At 41.4% G+C, this 20,632-nt stretch overlaps 1 protein-coding gene across 1 annotated transcript in view; it reads left to right on the top strand.

Moving 5' to 3' along the window:
• FRRS1 (ferric chelate reductase 1) overlaps nucleotides 1-20,632 on the top strand; it is a 50,660-nt gene that overhangs the window by 1,161 nt on the left and 28,867 nt on the right. Inside the window, exons 2-5 of the mRNA XM_082266133.1 lie at nucleotides 3,341-3,536; nucleotides 9,436-9,572; nucleotides 14,698-14,792; nucleotides 18,140-18,281. Of these exons, the coding sequence (XP_082122259.1) occupies nucleotides 3,341-3,536; nucleotides 9,436-9,572; nucleotides 14,698-14,792; nucleotides 18,140-18,281 (570 nt within the window). The remainder of the gene's footprint in view (nucleotides 1-3,340; nucleotides 3,537-9,435; nucleotides 9,573-14,697; nucleotides 14,793-18,139; nucleotides 18,282-20,632) is intronic.

Raw genomic sequence — 20,632 nt, forward strand, 5'->3', positions numbered from 1 at the left:
TCTGATTCTGCTGATTCTAAAGAGAGCCCTTGGTTTGGGAATTGGGATCCCCTGATTCTGAGGATCTCCTGGGTGTACATTACCTGATTCTATGGGTCCCCCAATTGTGAGGATCCTCCGGGTGTGGGTCATTTGATTTTTTGGGTCCCCCAATTCCAATGATCCCTGTGTGTGTGTGTGTGTGTGTCACCTGATTCTGCGGATCGCCCATGTGTGGGTCCCCCAATTCCTTTGGGTGTGGGTCACCTGGTTCCATCTGCTTCATATACATGGTGGTATAAAATAGCCATAGCATCCCACAGTGTAGCTATGGGTCCTGGAGGTGGAAGAGGTCCATAGTAGGGGAGCTGCTGAGGCAATTTAAACATAGAAAATCTGTGTGGCTCTGATCATGCCTCACTAAACTTGGCCACAAAACTCCCATCTAGTTATTCTCCCATCCAGCCTGGTTGCTAGGACGCTCTGTATGTTGGACACTCACTCCCAGCATCCCAGGAGTAAGCTCTCTCTCTGGTTCAAAACCTGTACATGCACCACCATTTACTGCACACCCTTCTATACTTGCTGTGATCAATGGTACAGGATAAGATGATGAATACATATGAATTGCTCTGTCCAGATGTGATGCTGAGCTTCAGTGATTAAAATAAATAATGAATGAAAGGACTTGGTCAGGGACAGTAAACATGGGGAGGAAAGAGATTGATGATTGTGGATGTCCTACAGCCAGGATATGATGAGGGCTACAGCTGCCTTGCTGCAGCTTCTAATTGTGATTGGCTGTGCAGAGTAATCTATGTTAGTACAGGAGAAGAGCCTGTACTAACTGGTCAAGCCTGAAGGAAAGGCTGAAGTTCTCCTTTGAAATGAATGCAATATAGAAATAGAGTAGTTGTATGCACTTACCTCAATAGAAATAGAATTCTATTGGTTGAAGTGTTCATCTTTCAGAAAAGGTGAATTAACACCCTCCCACCCCTCTGGTTCTCATTGAACTTGCCTCCTAGAAGGCTGAGCTGCCCAGCATTCTGGGATTTGAAATCTCGGCTATTCTCTGTGCAGCGCTTCTGGGACAGATCAGAGTGATTCTGATTGCTCAGCACTTGCATGGGAAATCGCTGTGATCGGTCCCTGAAGTGCTGCACAGAGAAGAGAAGGGGGTTTAAATCCTCAGGACTCTGGACCAGCTGTGTGGGCACTGACAGCTCCGCATCCCTGGAGGTAAGTACAGGAGGGACCAGGGGGGTGGGCAGGGTGAAGGGTGTTTTAGTTCACCTTTTTCTTTTTCATTTTTTTTTCTGTGACTTTTTTTTCACACTTTAAGTGGCTTTCAATGACACTTAAGGGCCACTAGTAAAGCACAAGAAACAGGATAAGATAGGGCGGATCAGAAACCTAGGCACTGGTATCATGCACACAAGTATATGCCAGTGCCCGGGATGCACAGGTGACACACTGTTTGCAGCCCTGTCAGAATCAATGATTGTCTGAAATACATGGTGGCTGTACAGTGTTTGGGGGGGGGGGATGTTGTTATCTGTGAGGCTAGATTCACACCTTTCATAATGCATGCAAAAATGCATAAAAATGCACTATCAGCAATCATGATTTAATTTTTTTTTTTCACACTGCCAATGTCATCAAGAGGCCCTATGGCATGCATCTTACTGACACATGTCATGTGCACACTATCCGCTTTTTAAACAATTGCCAACCTGTTGACCTGCGCTGTCATGCAGTCGTTGGATATTTGTTGGCAGTCGTAGGTTCACTTTAATGGGTGAAGTTTAGAGCTGCATGATTCTGGATAAAATGAGAATCACATTTTTTTGCTTAGAATAAAGATCACGATTCTCAGCGTAACATCATCTTTTACATTATATACAAAAAAATTGGGCTAACTTTGCTGTTTAGTTTTTTCAAAAATTAAAGCGTTTTTTTTTCTTCAAAAAAACTGAAAGACTTCTGCACAAATAGTGTGACATAAAAGATTGCAACGATCGCCATTTTATTCTCTACAATCTCTGCAAAAAAATAAATATATGTATGTATATGTATATATATATATATATAATGTGTGTGTTTGGGGGTTCTAAGTAGTTTTTTTAGCAACAAATAATGATTTTAACTTTTAGGCTCCATTCACATCTAGGCATTTTTTGGGAGTTTTTCTGCTCTAGGATCAGCTCTCAAAACGCCCAACAAGACAAATCCTATTCATTTCAATGGCCCCTGTTCACATCTGAGCGTTTTGACGCTGTAAGCAAAACGCCCAACGCTCAAAAAAGTACATGAGCTTCTTTTTGGGCAGATTACAGGCGTTTTCCATTGGTTTCTATTCAATCTAAAAACGCCTGTAAATCGCGGTAAAATCACGGTAAAAAACGCGCGAAAACGCTATGCTCGGGTGTGAATGTAGCCTTAGCCCCCGTTCACACTAAGGCGACCTGTGAGGCGACCTGGTCGCCTCACAGGTCGCCTCCCATAGGGAAGCTGCGGACCCATTCTAATAGGAGCGACACAAGTCGCTCCGACTTAGAAAAAGGGTCTGGAGCTTCTTTGGGGTGACCAGGAGGCGACCGCCATAGACTTCAATGTTATGAAGTCCGTGGCGGCCGCTCCTAGGTCGCAGCGCGCTGCTCGCACCGCGATCTCGGAGGTCGCCCCTGGAAGTAGCGTCGCGGTAGTGTGAACCGGCGCTCAAACAAGTGTCAGAAAAAGGCTTAGTCTTTAAGAGGTTAAACTGCCCTCACAGACAGAATATCATTCCTTTGATCTAAAAGAACAAAACGATACATTGTAAAACAATGTGTTTATAGTTACATAGCATCCTTAACAATGTTGATAAACACTTGCCTGGGCTTTTTATTTTTTTATTTTTTGACAGCTGTGAGTGAGCAGAGAACAGCTCTGTAAGAATCCAAGACATGCAGTTAAGATCATGAGATCGTAATTTTTTTAATGATTAATCGTGTAGCTCTAGTGTAGAGCTGCATTTTTTTTATTTTGCATCTTCCAATGATTATCTATGGTTTTATAAAGTTTTATAATAACCACAAAGAAAAAAAATTAGGCTTACTTGCATAAAATGTGTTTGTTTATTAAACACTCATGCTAGTAACCTGCATTTTATTTGACAAGGAGAAAAGCATTTGTAGTACCCCTGGGGGTACACACCTTCTTCTGACTGAGTACCTCTGTTATATAGCAGTCATGCATTCAGTCTTTACCTTAAAGCCACAATGAAGCAATTCTTTACCACACTTATTCATATTATTAGTCCTTTTGATGCAATCTAAAAAGTTGAATTACTAGACTTATTGTGTCTTTTATTGCATAGATGACTCCAGTGGCTGCTGCCCTTGTCCTTTGTCTTCTGACATACGTTACTGCACCGGTGGACAGCTACCCAGATGGAAAAGTAACGCGAGCCTGCGACTCAATGAGGCCCCAGCATGATCATCAACCACAAACAGGGATCATTCATAGTATAACTGTGGATAAAACCACATTTAAACCTGGAGATCGGATTAAAGGTAATTGGTATATGTGTTTGTAGCAGAGATGTATAGTAACGAAGTAGAACTACTTAAGTACTGTACTTAAGTACCGAAATGCAGTATCTGTACTTTCCTAGAGTAGAATTTTTTTCTCCTACTTCTACTTTTACTTCACTACATTTTTTCGATGATTTTGATACTTCTACTCAAGTATTTTTTTTTTTTGTGCTGCATAGTTACTCGTTACTTTTAAAAAAATTACCACTGCCAGAACAGTAGATGGCAGGTTGCATAAAGCTCAAAAAAATGTGTATAATGTCATTTGTAAATCAGCGCATACGAAAATAAAGGCTGTGTATAATAAAAGCTGCTATACCAAATCTTTCCAATAAAAAGAAAATATGAAACAAACAAATAAATGGTGCTACAGCGCTTAAAGTGCATCAAGAAACTACTAACAAACACAGGTTAATCATTTGAATAAATCATTTGAAATAATAAAAAAACAATATGATGTTCAAACTTTTGACTTCTTTCTTAAATAACTACATAACACAGTACTTGTACTTCTACTTTCAGTACTTGAGTAGAAATTTTTTTTTCAAAACTACTGGTACTTTTTACTTTTTAGTACTTAAGTAGCAAATTTTTTGAAAAAACTACTTGCAATACTTAAGTAAAAAAAATGTTGAATACTTTAGTACTTCTACTTAAGTAACTTTTTCTGCGAGCACTTCCACTTCTACTCAAGTCACTTTTTGATCGAGCACTTGTACTTTTACTCAAGTAGAAATTTCGAGTACTTTATACAAGTCTGGTTTGTAGTGATGTTTTTACCAGAAAACAGAATAGAACTTTTTAATATAGATGTATGAAAACCTATGTAACTCATGGCAGGTTCCTCCACATATGGTGGGAATGTCGCAAAATCAGCCGGAATTTGGACTCTATGCATCATCCCATAGGAGACACAACATGTCATCATTTATCTGACAAGCCTTGGACAGTTTCTTTTCATCTTGCCCCTCTCTCAATAAAGCAATGAAAAACGTAATGGTGATTTACTAAAACTGGAGAGCGCAAAATCAGCTTCCAGGTTTTTTTTTTTTTTTTTCTTTTGCTTAATTAACCCTTAATTAACCCCTTTGCACTGTTGCCTCACAGTCCTTTAAGAGGTTTCAGATGCCAGGAGGCAGGGTTTATGATCTTGTTACCACTGTGATTGGCTGTCAGGGCGATTTACATGATCGGAAAGCTCCTGATCGCAAGAAGCGAATGGGAGCTTTCTGTTAGCCGCCAGTAACTGTGCTGGCAGCATGCTCTCAGCACAGCTGTGTCTGATAATCGGTACGCAAATATGCAGCCACTCATTGGCAAGGCCCACTCGCCATATTTGCATACTGTCGGCACCTAGGGGTTAAAGTAATTGTAAAGTCTCGTGTTTTTGTTGTGTGTGTGTGTGTGTGTTTTTTTTTTTTTATTTTATTATAACAAACATTTTATAATTGCCTCCTCTGTGCAGTTTGTTTTGCACAGGATGGCCTGGATCCTCCTCTTCTCAGGTCCCTCTTCGCTGCTCCTGGCCCCTCCCTCCTGTCGAGTGCCCCCACAGCAAGCAGCTTGCTATGGGGGCACCCAAGCCGAGCTGCAGCTCTGTGTGTCCATTTAGACATGGAGCAGTTCGGCACCGCCCCCTCTCTCTCCTGATTGACTAACTGATTTTGACAGCCGGGGGGAGCCAATGGTGCCGCTGCTAAAGCTGGATACACACTATACAACGTTTGATTTCCTTTAGATTTACCTTCAACTATGTAGTGCTGGGGCCTGACTGATTGAAAACAAATTGAAAGTGTTAGGTTTGACCTCATATTATATGGTTTTGGTAAGTCTAAAGGGAAAAATTTAAAGAAAGTTGTATAGTGTGTATCTAGCTTTAGTCTCAGCCAATAACGAGGGAGAGTCATGGACGGCTTGAGGGATTTGTGGACATTGCTGGATAGAGATGGGGCTCAGGTAAGTATTAGGGGGTGCTGGGGAGGCTGCTACACACAGCATGCATTATGGTTAAAAAAAAATCTGACTTTACAACCCCTTTAAACAAACTGAAGTTAGAAGCTGATTGGCTATCATGCCCAGGTGCACCAGATTCTGAGTGCGCCCCCCCCACACCCATACATGCAATTTCTCAGAGGGGATAATGCCTCTCCTTTGAAAACTGGATCAACTTCCATTGAACCACAAATGTATTAAAAAAATTGAATGAAATTCTGGAAGCAGAGAGATAAGTTTATCTTGATAATGCACGAGGTATAAGATCATACTACTGCTTTGCAAGGCAATTCCTGTGTTTTGCCTACAAGCCTAAATTGGTCTTTAATCTCCCCCACCCACCCCAGATACAGACCTTCAGGTCCCGTGTGTCATTATCTTCTCTCGTCTTCCCATCCTCAGTTATTTTGTTGATTAAATGTTACTCAAAAGGCCAGGTTTGGACGAAAGAATTGACAGCTCATACAAGTTGTTGTACAATTTCAATGTGAAATAATAGGGGTTGAAGCGTGTATGCAGGTAAGTAACCGAATCCTAAAAAGTCCATTATTCTGCCAGTGATGGGGTTTTATTGCTACTGCCAGTAATGGGGGGGGGGGGGGGGGGGGGATTCTGTTATTCTTGGTGCCACTGTCACTAGTGAAGATTTGGGGGTTATTCTTGCAGCCACTGACACCAATACTGTATTAGTAAACCGAATTTATGATTATTAATGCTGACTGTTTTTGTTCTATGATCAGGGTTATTATTTCTGCCTCTGCTCTGGGCTGAATGCCACTACCAGAAAACATTGTGTGGCCACATGTGTGACAGCAAATCGCTTCCATTCAGTCTGGTGTTAGAGGGAGATACTATGGCGGTTGGTACACAGGTGATCAGAGGGTCCCAGCTTCTTGGAAGAGTGTTATCCCTGTAATCTGCATGTCTGTTCATACATACATATACAGGGAGTGCAGAATTATTAGGCAAATGAGTATTTTGACCACATCATCCTCTTTATGCATGTTGTCTTACTCCAAGCTGTATAGGCTCGAAAGCCTACTACCAATTAAGCATATTAGGTGATGTGCATCTCTGTAATGAGAAGGGGTGTGGTCTAATGACATCAAAACCCTATATCAGGTGTGCATAATTATTAGGCAACTTCCTTTCCTTGGGCAAAATGGGTCAAAAGAGGGACTTGACAGGCTCAGAAAAGTCAAAAATAGTGAGATATCTTGCAGAGGGATGCAGCACTCTTAAAATTGCAAAGCTTCTGAAGCGTGATCATCGAACAATCAAGCATTTCATTCAAAATAGTCAACAGGGTCGCAAGAAGCGTGTGGAAAAACCAAGGTGCAAAATAACAGCCCATGAACTGAGAAAAGTCAAGCGTGCAGCTGCCAAGATGCCACATCACTGGAGTGCCCAAAAGCACAAGGTGTGCAATACTCAGAGACATGGCCAAGGTAAGAAAGGCTGAAAGACGACCACCACTGAACAAGACACACAAGCTGAAACGTCAAGACTGGGCCAAGAAATATCTCAAGACTGATTTTTCAAAGGTTTTATGGACTGATGAAATGAGAGTGAGTCTTGATGGGCCCGTGGCTGGATTGGTAAAGGGCAGAGAGCTCCAGTCCGACTCAGACGCCAGCAAGGTGGAGGTGGAGTACTGGTTTGGGCTGGTATCATCAAAGATGAGCTTGTGGGGACTTTTCGGGTTGAGGATGGAGTCAAGCTCAACTCCCAGTCCTACTGCCAGTTTCTGGAAGACACCTTCTTCAAGCAGTGGTACAGGAAGAAGTCTGCATCCTTCAAGAAAAACATGATTTTCATGCAGGACAATGCTCCATCACACGCGTCCAAGTACTCCACAGCGTGGCTGGCAAGAAAGGGTATAAAAGAAGAAAAGCGAATTACATGGCCTCCTTGTTCACCTGATCTGAACCCCATTGAGAACCTGTGGTCCATCATCAAATGTGAGATTTACAAGGAGGGAAAACAGTACACCTCTCTGAACAGTGTCTGGGAGGCTGTGGTTGCTGCTGCACGCAATGTTGATGGTGAACAGATCAAAACACTGACAGAATCCATGGATGGCAGGCTTTTGAGTGGCCTTGCAAAGAAAGGTGGCTATATTGGTCACTGATTTGTTTTTGTTTTGTTTTTGAATGTCAGAAATGTATATTTGTGAATGTTGAGATGTTATATTGGTTTCACTGGAAAAAAAAAAAAATTGAAATGGGTATACTGTATATTTGATTTTTGTTAAGTTGCCTAATAACTAGCACAGTAATAGTCGCCTGCACACACAGATATCCCCCTAAAATAGCTAAAACTAAAAACAAACTAAAAACTACTTCCAAAAATAGTCAGCTTTGATATTATGAGTTTTTTGGGTTCATTGAGAACATGGTTGTTCAATAATAAAATTAATACTCAAAAATACTCATTTGCATAATAATTCTGCACTCCCTGTGTGTATATGTATGTGTGTGTGTGTGTGTGTGTGTGTGTGTATATATATATAAATTATACAGACATGTAGATGTGGGAAGATATTTGTGATTAGCCGCAAGCCCATTATATACTTTGGCAATACCTTTATTAATATATAATGCAATCAATGAGGGTGAACAACACTCAGCCGTCAAGTAGTGCATAGCAATCAGGCCGTCCCATAGGCCATATATAAAGGAAAAAGTCAAAGGGGTTTGCTGCACATAAAAGTTTTATTGGACAAATCCAACCAAGCAGATGTAATACAGAAGTCTGTCAGAACATGTCCATAATTGCGGTTTCGGGCTTGACCGACTGCGCCCTTCTTCAGATCAGAACATATAGAAGATAGCGCCCTTCTTCAGATTGGAGCATATCGGTCAAGCCGAAACCGTAATTATGGACATGTTCTGACAGACTTTTGTATTATGTCTGCTTGGTTGGATTTGACAGAAAAAACTTTTATGTGCAGCAATCCCCTTTTGATATAGATATATAATTGTGTGTGTGTGTGTGTATGTATGTATGTATGTATGTATGTATGTATGTTTTTTTTTTTTTTTTTTTTTTTTTTTTTTTTTTTCACTTTCACAATAGTGGCGAGGTGGTATTTGCACATAATATTTTGAATGCCGCCATTGCCACTAAAGATTTTGCAATGCAACACTTGCAGGAGTGGAAGATTCCTGGTCCCATGCTGTGCTCAGGGGTTTGATCCACTGACTCCCTAATTCACTACTGTGTATTATGGTGAAGTAAGGGCATGTGGGAAAAAAAACCACCGATTATCTGTTTAAGTTTAACCAACTCCCTATTTTGCACTGCTAGTGTAACCGGGATAATCCAGATCTGCACTGGACAGCCCTACAGCTAATAAGTTGACAAACAGGGGAGCTGTAGTACCTGTTGGGTGAGGAAGGGATTGCCAGAGGGTGTGATGGTTTCCGTAGTGTGTGTGTGTGTACACAGTACCTTACAGAGTTTAGTTTCTATTTTAAGTCTGACGTTAGTTCTGTATAATGCATTTATCTTGTGCTCCAATCATTATGGCTCGGTTTCCACTAGTGCGACTTGCGGTGCGACTTGACACATGTCAAGTCGCACAGCAAGTCAAAAGCCATTGCTTTCAATGGGGCCCGTTTCCACTGCCGCGGCTTCAATTGCGGCGACTTCAAACGTAGATTGTGCACTACTCTATATATGAGGGACGAAGCCGCAGTTTACTTTCGCTACAAAGTTGTGCTAGAAGTAGCACGACTTCGTAGCCGCACTAGGGGAAACCAAGCCTTAATGCCTAATACACAAAGTATGATTTGTTCAGGTTAACCATTGTTGGTACCCTATCTGCTGGGGTAAGAATGATTTACTCTTCTGCACTGCAGTTAATCGTTTCTTTACGTTTCAGTCACATTATCTGGTCCACAGTTTGCTGGATTCTTTATCCAAGCAAGGGATGCCGATCATTTGGAAGGCAGTGCAGTTGGCTCCTTCTCCTTAATTGATGATAGAATCTCCCAGCTTCTTACTTGTGGCACTGTACAGGTAAGGTTCTATGGATGTTTTGGTTTGTGTGCACTTGTATTAAGTTGGTTTAAAAACAAAATACAGATGGCAACACCGATTTTTTTTAATTTGTTAGAAAAAAATATTATTCCATAAGTCCACCCCTGTGGTCACACTCGTGAGCTGGGCTGTATGCATTTAAAGACACAGTGCAGTTCAGCCACACCTCCCCCCCATCCCCGAGTTATCCAGCAGGAATTGACAGATTTGACTGACTGGCAGCAGCAGTAGCCTATAGCTCCCACTGCTGCCTGAGCCACCTCTGAGACTAATGCCTCGTACACACGCAATGATTATCGGCCGACCGATCGTCCGACTTTTGTCCAAGTTGTGTTTTGTTGGTTGGAATGTGCCGAGACTGCACACAAATTTTCTCGGCCAACAAAAATCTACTTCAGAAGTGATGTCATGTGCTGGTTTACTTTCCGTGTGTTTTTTCTTCTCTGAGCATGCCCAGTCTTGCTCATCAGATTTTTGTCTGCCGAAATCTGCACTGACTGACGGAAAATCGGCCGTTGTGTTGACGGCCAACAAAAATTTTATAGCCTGCACACCAGATTTTTTTCGGCCGAAAAGTCGGAGTCGGTTGTCGGAAGCATCATACTAACGAGCCGAAAATCGGCCAATCAGACGTTGGCCGAAAATTCCCGGCCAACTATCGATGTGTGTGTACGAGGCTAAAGGATGAGTTCACATTGGCATTAAAAGCAGGCGTTTAAGAGGCCTTAAAAACACACCCCAAAAAATGCCTATGCACAAGATACAATAGACAGCACACAGTGCTGTTCACACTATCAAAACATGATGCTCATGTCAGGGGGCATTTTGAAGCCTTTTCAACGCCTCCCATTAGGTCTATGGTAACGTTTCGCAAATTCTCTGGCAGGCAGTTGTGGGGCGTTAAGATTTGCTTAATAACTAATGGAATAGGCATTTGACGAGTGTTAAAACTGCTCCACAAACGTTTCAGAACTGCCCATTGGGCTTTTGGGTAGCATTTTTAACTCCTGAATAAAACTTGTAAAACGCCTGTCTAACGCTCTTTAAAGCGAGTCTAATGCCCACACTAACGCTACAGGAGTGTTTGTTAAGCGTTAGAAATTTAGTCAAGGGAGAACAAGCCCTAAGAAGTGAAAGGAGAAGACCTGCAGCCGGGACAGCGCTGGAGCCTGAGAGTGCCTGGATTATCAGTGCAGCCCCATCAGTGCCCATCATTGCTTCTTATCAGTGCCCATTGGTGCTGCCTCATCAGCGCACATCAGTGAAGGCGAAAACATACTTCTTTATGACATTTTTTAACAGAAACTAAGAATTTTTATTTTTTTTTACTTTTGTTTAGCAAAAAATAAAAAACACAGTGGTGATCAACCACTTTACAACCGGAGGATTTTGCTGTCTTACGTCCAGGCCACTTTTTGCGATTCGGCGCTGTGCGAATTTAACTGACAATTGCGCGGTCGTGCGATGCCGTACCCAAACAAAATTTACGTCCTTTTTTTTTCCCACAAACAGAGCTTTCTTTTGGTGGTATTTGATCACCTGTGCGATTGTTACTTTTTGCGCTATAAACAAAAAAAGAGCGTTTATTTGAAAAAATAACAATATTTTTAACATTTTTTTTATATGAAATTCCCCCCCAAAAAAATGTAAAAATCTAATTTTTTTTTTAAAATTTTTGGCCAATTTGTTTTCTGCTACCTATGTTTGGTAAAAAAAATCACGATACGCGTATTTTGATTGGTTTGCGCAAAAGTTATTGCGTTTAGTAACTAAGGGAAAGATTTCTGTCATTTTTTTGCATTTTTGGTGTTTTTTTTTTTTTTTTTAACGCTTAATGGCGGCGATCTGCGATTTGGGGTTTTTTTTTTTTTTTTTTTTTTTTTTTTTTTTTTTGCGGGACCGGACATTGCGGCGGACAGATCGGACCCTTGACTGACATTTTTGACACTTTTGGGGGTATTAGTGACATTACTACAGTAATCAGTGCTATATATATGCACTGTTACTGTAAAAATGACACTGGCAGGGAAGGGGTTAATTTTATTGGAGAGGGAGGGGTTAATGTATGCCTGGTGCTTACTAACGTGTGGGGGGGGGAGGTGACTGAGTGAGTAAGGGACAGATTGGATGTTCAGCTATGCTGAACCATGCTATCTGTCCCTGCCTGTCACTTAGGAGATCTGCCCGCTCTGTTTACACAAGCGGGCGGATCTCCTCACTCGATTCCCCGACGTTCGGTGAAGAGCGGCGGCGATCGCCGCCGCTCCTCCTCTGGCCCGGCTCCCGCTGTGACTGAAAACAGCGGGAGCGCGCCTACAGGGGGAGGAGTCCAGTGACGTAGGTCTACGTCGCTGGACGATAACGAGCCACATTGCTGCAGTAGCAGCAATGTGAGCAGTGGGAAAGTGGTTAAATACCACCAAAAGAATGCTCTATCTGTCTAAATAGAAATGCTAAAAATTTCATTTGAGTATAGTGTTGCATGACCACGCAATTGTCACTCAAATTATGACCGCACAGAAAGCTGAAAATTAGCCTGGGGAGGAAGGGGGTAAAAGTGAAAGTGGTTAAAGTGGAAGTCTAGCTTTAAAATACTGGATGCCATAATGATTAGTGGACTCGGAGTTATAAGTACCTGAAATTATATGCAGATAATACCTGTCTAGCAAAAAATGAGTTTGGCTCAACCTTGTTCTGCCAGAATGTCTCAAATAAAAGCCAAGACTTGCATGTAACAGATTTTTTGGATATAAATGTTTGACTTGTATGACTGATCAATGATCTGTGACAAGGAAGAAACTGTAGCTGAGGAATCAACATCCACTTTATCTTCAGTAATCACAAACAGGATTCCAAGTAAGAGTAAAATTACAGCTTGCTTGCCATGCAGGAAAATGCATTAATTCGCTGGCGGCACCTCGCTGTTGGAACACCGGTTGTGTTTTGACACACGCCTCCAAGGCTTCTCTTGTTCTACTTTTCACTAAAACTTCTTTGGTTTGTTGTTACCTCTGATATTCTTTAAACACACCACAAAAACCCATATTTAAAGAAAAAAAAATGTAAACTCTTCCCCCAACCTGATTTTGCACCCTTTTTGCGCTTCACTGCCAAATCTCCAATAAAGCGGTATTAAACCCCAACAAAAATGCATGTATTGCAGCTTGACAATCCTTGTGGCTGCATTAATTTGTTTCAGGTACTGGTCAAACTTTGATCTATAAATGGCCATTCCCACTCTTAACAACTGACTTCTGCTAACCTGGAATGGTGAAAAACTTTGTCAATCAGTGGATGCAGTAGTTGATCAGCGTATTCTGGCAGTGTCCCACTCTCAGATTCCTCCATACACTTTGCCCCTATTTTTAACTTTTTTTTTTTTTTTGGGCCAGCAGGTCCAAAACACACACACACCAAAAAAAAAAAAAGTTAAAAATCAGGGCAAAGGGTATGGAGGAATCTGAGAGTGGGACAACTTTGCGGTCAGAATACGCTGATCAACAGCTTTTTTTTTTTTTTTTTTTTTCTTTGTGTATGTGTGTTTTGGACCTGCTGGCCAAAAAAAAAAAAAAAGATTTAATGTAAGCTGGTCCTAGATTGATCAAAATCTTAGCCAAGTCAGTAGCTGAATTTTGATTCATCTATGGCTATTCCTGCACAACGGAAGTCGATCTAACGAAGGACTTCAGTCGAACAGGAGTTTTGGAAATGTATGTTGATTAGCAGCTCCAACCAATGGTCAGTATATACAAATATTTCAGCCTCCACCTTTTCCCTCCCTTGCCCCTCGATCGTCCGACTTTTGTCCAGAGTGGTGTTTTGTTGGTTGGAATGTGCCTAGACTGCACACAAATTTTCTCGGCCAACAAAAATCTACTTCAGAAGTGATGTCATGTGCTGGTTTACTTTCCGTGTGTTTTTTCTTTTCTGAGCATGCCCAGTCTTGCTCATCAGATTTTTGTCTGCCGAAATCTGTACTGACTGACGGAAAATTGTCCGTTGTGTTGACGGCCAACAAAAATTTTATAGTCTGCACACCAGATTTTTTTCGGCCGAAAAGTCGGAGTCGGTGGTCGGAAGCATCATACTAACAAGCCGAAAACCGGCCGATCGGACGTTGGCCGAAAATTCACGGCCAATTATCGACGCGTGTGTACGGGGCTTTAGGCTGGCCATTCATGTTCAATTCTCCTGTACAATTTTCTGTTTTACCAAAAACCATATAATATGAGGTCAAAACTAAACAACACTTTCAATTGTATCCTATAAGGCAGGCCTGTGTACTACATAGTTGAAGGTAAATCTAAAGAAAATTTTAAGAAAATTGTATAATGTATGGCCCAGCCTAAGTCTCGCTCTTTGCACATTCAAGGGGACTACTTATAAATATTTCTCCCAAGAATCAAATAAATATTTCTCCCAAGAATCAAACAAATTTCATCCATTTTCTGAATGGAATTATAATTCAAGAATCAAATGCGGAAAAAGGCCATGGTGGGTTCCCTGGTGTCAGGTTCTTGGGACCCTATTGGTCCTTTCCACTGCGAGAAGCTATGAGCGATTCTCTTTGCTAAACACTTCCAGCTGAGGTGCATTCATGTGGTATGATAGAAGATATGTCTCCTTAGACACCCTGACCCTGGGGAGTGCACAGCAGGCAGAACTTCCTCCAGTGTTTTTGTGGTCTCTGGGGGTTTAGAAGATAGATGAGGTGTACATATGGAGTTCCCACTTTCACCCGGCCAGCCTTTTCCCATAACTTGTGTGCCACAGCCTGGTTACTGATCTGGGGCTGAGGCTCCAAGGGGATTTTGGTGGTTCTCCCTGGTGGGTCTGAGGTGTGTCTGGTGAAGCGTAATAAATAATCTTTTGATACCTAATGAGAAGAAACCTATTTTGGGAGTACTATCTCTGTTTTGTTGTAAGAGAAAATGCTCCTTGAGCTAGCTGTGGAAAATAATTAGAGATATGCTGACATTACTGTGGAAAGTAAATATTTGCTAAAAACTGCCATTGGTGCATTTGTGCATGTGTGTAAATGAGACCTGTCAGCAATTAGTAAGCTGTAACCTCTGCATACCCTGTTTCTTTTTTTTCCGTTTAGGATTCTGCAGTAAGTCAGACAAACAAGCGGAAGAAGTCTATGGTGGAAGTGTATTGGATTGCCCCCAGCAATGCTCCACAGCATGTCCGGTTCCTGTATGTGAACAAATTGCCTTAAATCCATCTTGCTGTATTGGTACAGGGATATATCATAGCAAGTTACACAAGCACACACAATGGGGGAGATTTACTAAAACTGGTGCACACAGAACCTGTTGCAGTTATGCATAGTAGCCAATCAGCTTCTAACTTGAGCTTGTTCATTTAAGCTTTGACAGTAAAAATGAAGGAGAAATTGGCTGCACGCCACCAGCTGCTAGGAAGAGGAATCTTTTATTAACATACGTCAAAGGTATATAGGGTACAGAGATAGACGCGTTTCACACTTTCAAAGTGCTTGTTCAGGTTGGCTCGGTTCACACTGATGCGACAATTGCCCTGACTTTGGAGCATTTGTAGCATCAGAAGTCGGACCCCTTTCTCTGCAATGGAATGGTTCTAATCAGTTGCGACTTAAGTCGCTGCGACTTAGAAAAAGGTTCCTGCACTACTTTTGGTCCAACTTTGGGACAACTTGCTTTGACTTCTGTTACAGAAGTCGCATGCAAGGCATGCCAAAGTCGCGCTGGGGTCTGACTTTGAAGTTGGGAGCAGTGTGAACTTGGGCTAAAATCTAGAAGCTGCTTACCATTCACAGCTGCACCACATTCTTTCTACACCAGTTTTAGTGAATCTTCCCCAATGTCATTGAGCTTTTAATCAATTACAGACCTGCAATGACAGTGTGTTGGTATTACAGAATGGATTTACACGTACTTATCGTTGTGCATCATAATGTAACATGAAAAAGGTATGTGGGGGGGGGGTCTCCAGTTTGCAAAGATTGACTGTAATATTTGCTATTTAAAGTGTTGCTAAACCCACAACAGTAAAATCGTTCTGTATATGCAGTAAAGTACCATTGTTATACTCACTGTGGAACCTAAGGGGTTAATTCTCTGCATTGTGCATAAAGGCTGCTTGATCTTGTGTGCACAGATCGTCCTTTACCTGACTCCAACCCATCTCGTGATAGAACAGGAGTTAGGAGTCAGGCTGCACATGCTCAGTTTGGTGTGTATTGCTACAGAGTTTCTCCTTTTTCTTGGGAGTGCATGTGATCAGCACAGGCCCAATCAGCACTGTCCAGACAGAGGATCAGGGGAGAATGAAAACTCCTCCTACAAGCTTTACTAGGAACTGATAGAAGTCACAAAACTGCTATATACGGCTAATGAGAAAAAGGTATTTAGCAGTTTATTTTTATTAAAATAATTGCATTTCCATGTTCTGTGTACTATGGGAGACCAGATATAGTGAATGCAGATTCCTGGGTTTAGTAACACTTTATGGGAGAACTGGAAAGTCCATCTATCTGGTATCTTTGTACTTGGCAAACTTTATGGATGATCTTTAGGTATAATGCAGTTTATTAAATGTACGAGGTGGTATCAAAAACTTTTGAAACTAGTTTTGTAACACTCCGACAGAATGTAGCACAAGGCTGCACGCACAGTCACAGGGAGCACCAACCTTCATAAGTTAGTGTACCAAAAGTCATTGTGCTATGTAAATTGGGAGCTGTGCAACTGCTGCTATTCTGACCACGTGCGTTACCACATCAATTTCATCATGGACAGCAAGTCAGAACAAACGGGAGTTTCTTGCCAGAAACAACATGATCTCACCCACCCTACTCTCCAGATTTGGCTCCTGCAGGCTTTGCCCTCTTCCTGAAGAGGAAGATCCAGCTCAAAGGTTGCCGTGTTGACACCATTGCGGAGATCCAGCACAAATCGCAGAAGGTTCTTGACATGCTTTGAAAAGAAGACTTCAAGGACACATTCCCGAAGTGGCAGGAACACTGGAGTGCTGTGTTGCTGGGCAAGGGGACTATTTTGAAGGTGATGGTGTGTAAACGTAGAGCAATAAAGTACTTTCTTGTAAACACAGCTAGTCTCAAAACTTTTTGATGTCACCTTGTACCATTAGAAGCCATACACTTTTTCTGTTTGTCACTCTGTCCCCTTTTCTCCCTAATTTAAACCTATGTATGGAGAAAAAAGTATGTAGATCCCATATCCTACCACATTAAATCCCCGTATATTCCCCCCCCCCCCCTATTCCTTCTCACAAAAAAAAAAATTAGAGACTTTATTTGCTAAAATGTATTTGGTTCAAAACTTGAAAAATCTCCAAAATCAGAAAATGTTAAACTCTGCTCCTATTGGGGATGTTGTGGTCCTAAAGTGGTTAAAGAGTATCTGGAATCAAAACCTTTTTTTTTTTTTTTTTTTTTTTCACTTTTAGATACAGTGGTAAGAGGGAGGGTAAGGGTTAAAATCCCTTGTAAGGGTAAGCGTTTTTTATTGCCGCTGCTGGAGAGATTCACTCCATTTGTGCTGATGACCATTGTCACCTGGACTGAAAGTGGGGGAAAATCCAGAATTGTAAATTTTCACAAGACTAGAATGGAGGACAAAAATCTTTTTGATGAGTACGGTAGATTTGTTCGAGAGGGCATTTCCCTCTCTTAAAATAGATTGGTTATATAATTTTCTTACGTAAAAAACAGAAATAGCTTCAGGCAATAGTAATATGTGTATAAAAAAAAAAGGAGCACCTACATCCCAAAAATATACATGAGAAAAAAAAACAAAGCTAGGGGCAACAAAAAAAAAGGAATATTTTTTTTAATGGTACTGTTCCCAGACAGGTAATCAAACCAGAAAGCAGATGTATAAAAAAAAATATCGAAATTTTATTATATACAGAATAAACAAATTACAAAAAAAAATCATCAAGCACATCCAAATTTTTTAAGAACATTAAAATCAGCATAAGTCGTATTCAACCCCGAGGGGAGGTAATTCCTCTGTGAACTGCTCCAGGTGTAGACTAACAATCAACTAGACATTCCCAGGAGTTCCCGACATGTTTCGCGGATAACCACTTCCTCAGGGGAAAAGGAAAGAAACAAAGAAGAGAAAAAAAAAAAAAAAGGAACCAACAGCATGGGTAAGATATGTACAGATGTGCGCAGTTGCAAGCAAAACAGTTGTTTTGCTCATAACTGCGCACATCTGTACATATCTTACCCATGCTGTTTGTTCCTTTTTTTTATAGTTTCTTTCCCATTTCCCTGAGGAAGCGGTTATCTGCGAAACATGTCGGGAACTCCTGGGAATGTCTAGTTGATTGTTAGTCCACACCTCGAGGAATTCACAGAGGAATTACCTCCCCTCCGAGTTGTATATGACTTACGCTGATTTCCACAATATCGCAATAAATATCGTACCGTGAGGTCAATATCGAAATTGTATCGTACCGTGAGATTTTGATATCGTTACATCCCCATTGCACATATTAAACCTATGATTGTTTTTTTTTTTTCTGCTTTCTAGAGTCACTGTTGTTGCAAAATACTCCATTTACTGGGTGAAAATTCCAGGACCAGTTGTTTCTCAAACTACTCCTCCACCTGTCATACAGATTTCAACTCCTGCTGCATTGCCAATGCCAACCAAGTCAGCTCTAACACAGCGGGTACAACATGATGTCTTGTATAGCTGATCACCTTGCTCAGGCTGCATTTGGATGATATATAAGTAGTAGTCTTTTACCACATCAATTTAAAGTGGTTGTACAAGTAAAAGGTTTTTACCTTATTGCATTTAGATAAAAAAAAAAAGTCCTTTCAAAAGATCTACCCCCCCCTTTAAACACTTACCCGAGCCCAATCTTGATCCAGTTCTGTGCCCGTCTGCAGAAGCTTTTCTCCTCTCTCTTCTCTCTCCTCACTCATAGGCTCCTTCTGCTATCGGTCAAAGCCTGTGAGGAAGGAGCTGGGGGTGGGACCAAGCCAGGTTGTATGTGTAACAAACAGAAATAGCTTCAGGCAATAGTAATATGTGTGTAAAAAAAAAAAAGGAGCACCTACATCCCAAAAATATACATGAGAAAAAAAAAAACAAAGCTAGGGGCAACAAAAAAAAAAGGAATATTTTTTTTTAATGGTACTGTTCCCAGACAGGTAATCAAACCAGAAAGCATATGTATAAAAAAAAAAAAATAAAAAAAAAAAATCGGAATTTTATTATATACAGAATAAACAAATTACAAAAAAAAATCATCAAGCACATCCAAATTTTTTAAGAACATTAAAATCAGCATAAGTCGTATTCAACCCCGAGGGGAGGTAATTCCTCTGTGAACTCCTCCAGGTGTAGACTAACAAGATTGAGCCCAATCTTGATCCAGTTCTGTGCCCGTCTGCAGAAGCTTTTCTCCTCTCTCTTCTCTCTCCTCACTCATAGGCTCCTTCTGCTGTCAGTCAAAGCCTGTGAGGAAGGAGCTGGGGGTGGGACCAAGCCAGGTTGTATGTGTAACAAACAAAAATAGCTTCCCTGGGGGTGGGACCAAGCCAGGTTGTATGTGTATCTATAGACACATAGCCGGGTTTGGGTTTGAGCCCGTAGGAATGCCCCCATAGCAAGCTGCTTGCTATGAGAGCACTTGGAGAAGAGGAGGAGCCAAGGTCCCTGGCAGGGGACCCCAAAAGAGGTTTATTTTATTTTTTTTAAAAAGCCTTTACAACCACTGTAATGCGGAAAATTTTGTGTTCAAGTGATAACTTGTTTCGAAAGCCTGAATCTTTAATTGCTTAAGTTGACCAAGAAAGGGTATTGCCTAAAGAGGAGCTCCCCCCCCCCCCCCCCCCCAAAAAAAAAATGAAGTCAGCAGCTACAAATACTGTAGCTGCTGACTTATGCTCTTGGGCACTTACCTTTCCAGGGATCCTGCGGTGTCCTCACGAGAGCAGAGTCTTAAATCACCTCTCAGGTGCTGGCACCACCATCTTGGCTAAGGGAAACCAGCAGTGAAGCCTCCACAGCTGGTTTCCTACTGAGCATGTGCGGCTCATGCTGCGCTTTGTGAATAGGTCGTGTGTGGGGGCGGGTGAAGGAGGGGGGTTGATCTTCCGGTTCACTTCCCTGCAGAAAACTGAGTCGGAAGTGGAAGCGGGTACCTGTCAAAACCAGGTACCCACTCCCCCCCCCCCCCCCAAAAGGTGATAAATGTGGCAGCGGAGGAGGAGAGGAGGCAGCTCTGCTTTAAAACTTCAAACTTTTCACATTCTGGTCTGACCTGCATGCTTGTTTCAGGTCAGTGACTTAGAATTTATTAAAGGCAGAGGATCAGAATGACAGTTTTCTCCCATGACAGGTTTTGTCCTTTTTCGATTAAAATTAATGTATATTGAATTTGTATATCTTATGGTCAGGACTAGGAATGGCTGGATCTGAACAGAAGCGATTTTGTCAGTTATTTTTATATATAATATATATATATATATTAGTGCCTTGCGAAAGTATTCGGCCCCCTTGAACTTTGCGACCTTTTTGCCACATTTCAGGCTTCAAACATAAATATATAAAACTGTCATTTTTTGTGAAGAATCAACAAGTAGGACACAATCATGAAGTGGAACGAAATTTATTGGATATTTCAAACTTTTTTAACAAATAAAAAACTGAAAAACTGGGCGTGCAAAATTATTCAGCCCCCTTAAGTTAATACTTTGTAGCGCCACCTTTTGCTGCGATTTACAGCTGTAAGTCGCTTGGGGTATGTCTCAATCAGTTTTGCACATCGAGAGACTGACATTTTTGCCCATTCCTCCTTGCAAAACAGCTAGAGCTCAGTGAGGTTGGATGGAGAGCGTTTGTGAACAGCAGTTTTCAGTTCTTTCCACAGATTCTCGATTGGATTCAGGTCTGGACTTTGACTTGGCCATTCTAACACCTGGATATGTTTTATTTGTGAACCATTTCATTGTAGATTTTGCTTTATGTTTTGGATGATTGTCTTGTTGGAAGACAAATCTCCGTCCCAGT

The sequence above is a fragment of the Pelophylax lessonae genome (genome assembly GCF_965119305.1).
Source record: "Pelophylax lessonae genome assembly, chromosome: 8".
Lineage (NCBI taxonomy): Eukaryota > Metazoa > Chordata > Amphibia > Anura > Ranidae > Pelophylax > Pelophylax lessonae.